General features: G+C 44.6%; 1 protein-coding gene across 1 annotated transcript in view; it reads right to left on the bottom strand.

The window, feature by feature from the left end:
* ACYP2 (acylphosphatase 2) overlaps nucleotides 1–2,626 on the bottom strand; it is a 200,812-nt gene extending 198,186 nt beyond the window's left edge. The window contains exon 1 of the mRNA XM_017859048.1: nucleotides 2,134–2,626. Within this exon, the coding sequence (XP_017714537.1) occupies nucleotides 2,134–2,275 (142 nt within the window). The 5' untranslated portion in view covers nucleotides 2,276–2,626. The remainder of the gene's footprint in view (nucleotides 1–2,133) is intronic.
* Nucleotides 2,627–3,417: the final 791 nt, after the last annotated feature.

Raw genomic sequence — 3,417 nt, 5'->3', positions numbered from 1 at the left:
AAATTAAATTTAAAAAAGAAAGATCTCTTTACAGAAGGCACACTTTTACCCATTCTTAATCTTACCCTGGTACACTGCACCAAAGTGTAAAAACCTCTAGAGTACCAAATACAAGGATAATTCAACTCTTCCTCTGACCAAGGTTAAATAAATACTCCCAGCCTTCTCATTAATAATAAATTTCTAGCTGAGTACAGTGGCTCACGCTGTAATCCCAGCACTTTGGGAGGCCAAGTGCAGGAGGATCGCTTGAAGCCAGTATTTCGAGACTTGCCTGGGCAACAGAGACGCTTTCTCTACATAAAATAATTTAAAAATCAGCCATGCACGGTGGCGCGGGCCTATAGTCCCAGCTGCTTAGAAGGTTGAGGCAGAAGATTGCTTGAGCCCAGGAGTTCCAGGCTGCAGTGAGCTATGATTGTGCCACTCAACTTTCTCCAGCCTGGGTGACAGAGCAAGAGTCCCTCTCTTAAAAAAAATAGAATTAAAAAAATAAACTTCTAACACAAATTTACCTTTAAATTTTAATAATGTTTATCATACTTTTTATATTATTTTCATCTAGTGTTCTAATAATAATTTCAATAATAATTCAATCCAGACAAAAAATTTAATACTTGGAGCTGTTGAATACAATGACTTCTAAATTTCTCTTCAAAGAATCAGTATGTCAGTATGCTCGGTTCCTTGCGCTCTATTTTAAAGTCTAGCTTCCTCGTTCTCCTCACCCCTAGTTTCAGTAAACAACCTTTTCCACCAGTTTTAATCAGTAGTTCACATCTATTCCCCTGGTCACCTGCTCCATCTTAAGTCACCCCTGGTCACCTGCTCCGTCCTGAGTCACCTGTGGTCACCTGCTCTGACCTGAATCATCCTGAGTCACCTGTTCTGCAACCACCCTTCCTGCCAAACTACCCCCCCCGCCACTCCAGCTCGCACCCCTGCTCTTTAAAACAGCCAATCGGAATTAGCTTAGACTGTGCGGTCCAACCCTAGCCAGTAGGAGAAAGACACAGCAGTAAGGGCTACCTGAGTCAGGAATAAGAACTTCCCCTTCCTCTCCCCTGTTCAGGTGTGCTCTTGCCATTGTTCCATCCGCCAGTCGCACCCTTCTATAGAAGTAAAATTGCCTTGCTGAAAAAATTATTTGAGTTTTTGCACCAAGGAACAAGCATTTGTTTCTAACAAAGCCTTATTGTCAAAGGAAATTAAGAAAAAGCATTATACTTATTCATACATATGCATATATATATATATATATATATATATATATATATACACACACACATATAGCAGAAAAGTATGATAGGGTGAGCAAAGAAAAAAAACCCTCAAGCGAAACAATAGGGTAATTCTGTGGCAGAAGTGGAAGGAAAATCAAAGTCAAAGAGGAAAAGAAATGAGTAAAATTTCCCATTGTTGAAGAGTTTTATTTCAAATTAAGATGGTGGATATTAAATCATTACCGTATTTACATTCCATTGAATAAATTTCAGAGTGACTTAATATTTTCATTTATAAATATCAATATTTTCAATAAGCCAGACGTTACAAACTTTGCAACTACTTAAACTTGGGATGAAACAAAAATTAGGTAACAATTTAATTCTTTTAAGAGCTACAAAGGGGTCTAAAAACAGGTTTGACCTCTGAAAAGGTAACCTTAAACCATCTAAGCGTCCTTCCTAAAACCCAAGTCAAGACCAGGTAGCTTCAGTGGCAAGCAACGAGACCACTAGTTCAAAGATCCTCTTCTTTTCCTACCCAACTTCAACCTTTCCCTCTGTGCCGCTTACTCCCGCACCCGGCAGCCGCCCATTTCTGATCCTCAGCAAATCCCTCTCCACTTCTCTCCCTATCGCCATTTCCCTCCCCATTCCCCTACTTCCCTCCCCATTCCCCTACTTCCCTCCCCATTCCCCTACTTCCCTCCCCATTCCCCTACTTCCGCCCGTCCAAGTCCTCGGGCGCATGCGCGTTTCGTCTCCTTCCCCATCGCCGCTGCTGTGTCATGGCTGAGCGGAAGTCCCAGCCACAACGGGAAAAGGCATACTTTAGGTGGGAGGCGCTTCTCACAGCTTTCTCCCCTTCCTCCCATCACCTTTTGATCTCCCCTGTAGCGGGGCCGCCTACCCTGCACTCTCCCGAACACCTCGTAGTCCACGGATTTGAGTGGCCCGGCGGTAGACATGGCTGCGGCGAGCCCTCTGTTGAGGAGCCGGAGTGGGGCTCGGGGCGCGGCGACTGCGGCGGCCGCGAGAGGGAGGGGACACATGGGACCGCTTGGCGCACCCCGCGCCTGTCACCGATCCCGGACGCTAACGCGCCGGGGTCACGCGTCTTAAGCGGCAAATGAGACTGCGGGGCCTGGGAGCGAGGGCCGCCGGGGACGCCAGGAGGGAAGAGGCCGCTGGGCCCCAGTAATCCTAGGCCTCCTTTCTCTGCCTCTCTTCCCGGACTGGGCAGGATGCTCTCTCCACAGCGCTCCCTACCATTTAATTGATCAAGGTACTCTGTTCTCAAAGTTAGTAAATAAAACCCGGATGCTGTGCCCCAAAAAAGAGTTGCTTCCCCCAGCTTTATTAAAGTGTAATTGACAAAAGTTGGGTATATTTGTGGTGTACAAGGTGATGTTTTGACATACGTATGCACTGTGAAGTGATTACATCAATGGAATTAACATATCCATTACACCATTTTTTCATGAAGAGAACATTTAAGATCTACTGATCAATTTTTAAGGACACAATACATTAACTACAGTCACCATGTTACACATCAGATCTTCAGAACTTCCTGTTCACACTATCTGAAACTTTGTACCCTTTGACCAATATCTGCCCATTTCCAACCCGTTTCATCCCCCATGCCAGGTCCCCCGCCCCACTCCATCCCGGCAAGATTTGCTTTTGAAATCAAGGGCTTGCTGGTTTAGTGTTTTGAGAGTTAGTAAATTATTTATGAAATGTTTAGATGACTACCAAATCCGGCGATTTTGAGCCAGCTTTTAAGATAAGGTCTGCAACATCTTGAACTCTTCCGTAGAGTCAGGGAATAGTTGAGCCTGAACTCATATTCTAAATGGATTGTGATATTTTTCTGGGATAAGAAACTTTTAAAAAATATGAAGTCTTTTATTCTAATGGAAACAGACAAAAGAAAAACACTGTAGTCATCTTGTCTGCTGTTCAGTCATACAGTTTTTTGTGTGGGGGGGGTTGTTGTTGTTTTGAGACGGAGTTTCGCTCTTGTCGCCCAGAGTGGAGTACAGTGGCGCGAACTGGGCTCACTGCAACCTCCACCTCCCGGGTTCAAGAGATTCTCCTGCCTCAGCCTTCCAAATAGCTGGGATTACAGGCAAGCACCACTTCACCCAGCTGATTTTTGTATTTTTAGTAGAGATGGGGTTTCACCATG

This window comes from Rhinopithecus bieti, unplaced genomic scaffold, assembly GCF_001698545.2.
Source record: "Rhinopithecus bieti isolate Rb0 unplaced genomic scaffold, ASM169854v2 scaffold_47995, whole genome shotgun sequence".
Taxonomy (NCBI): Eukaryota; Metazoa; Chordata; class Mammalia; order Primates; family Cercopithecidae; genus Rhinopithecus; species Rhinopithecus bieti.
The sequence above is the reverse complement of the archived record's forward strand: the minus strand, read 5'-3'. Positions and strand labels throughout refer to the sequence as shown.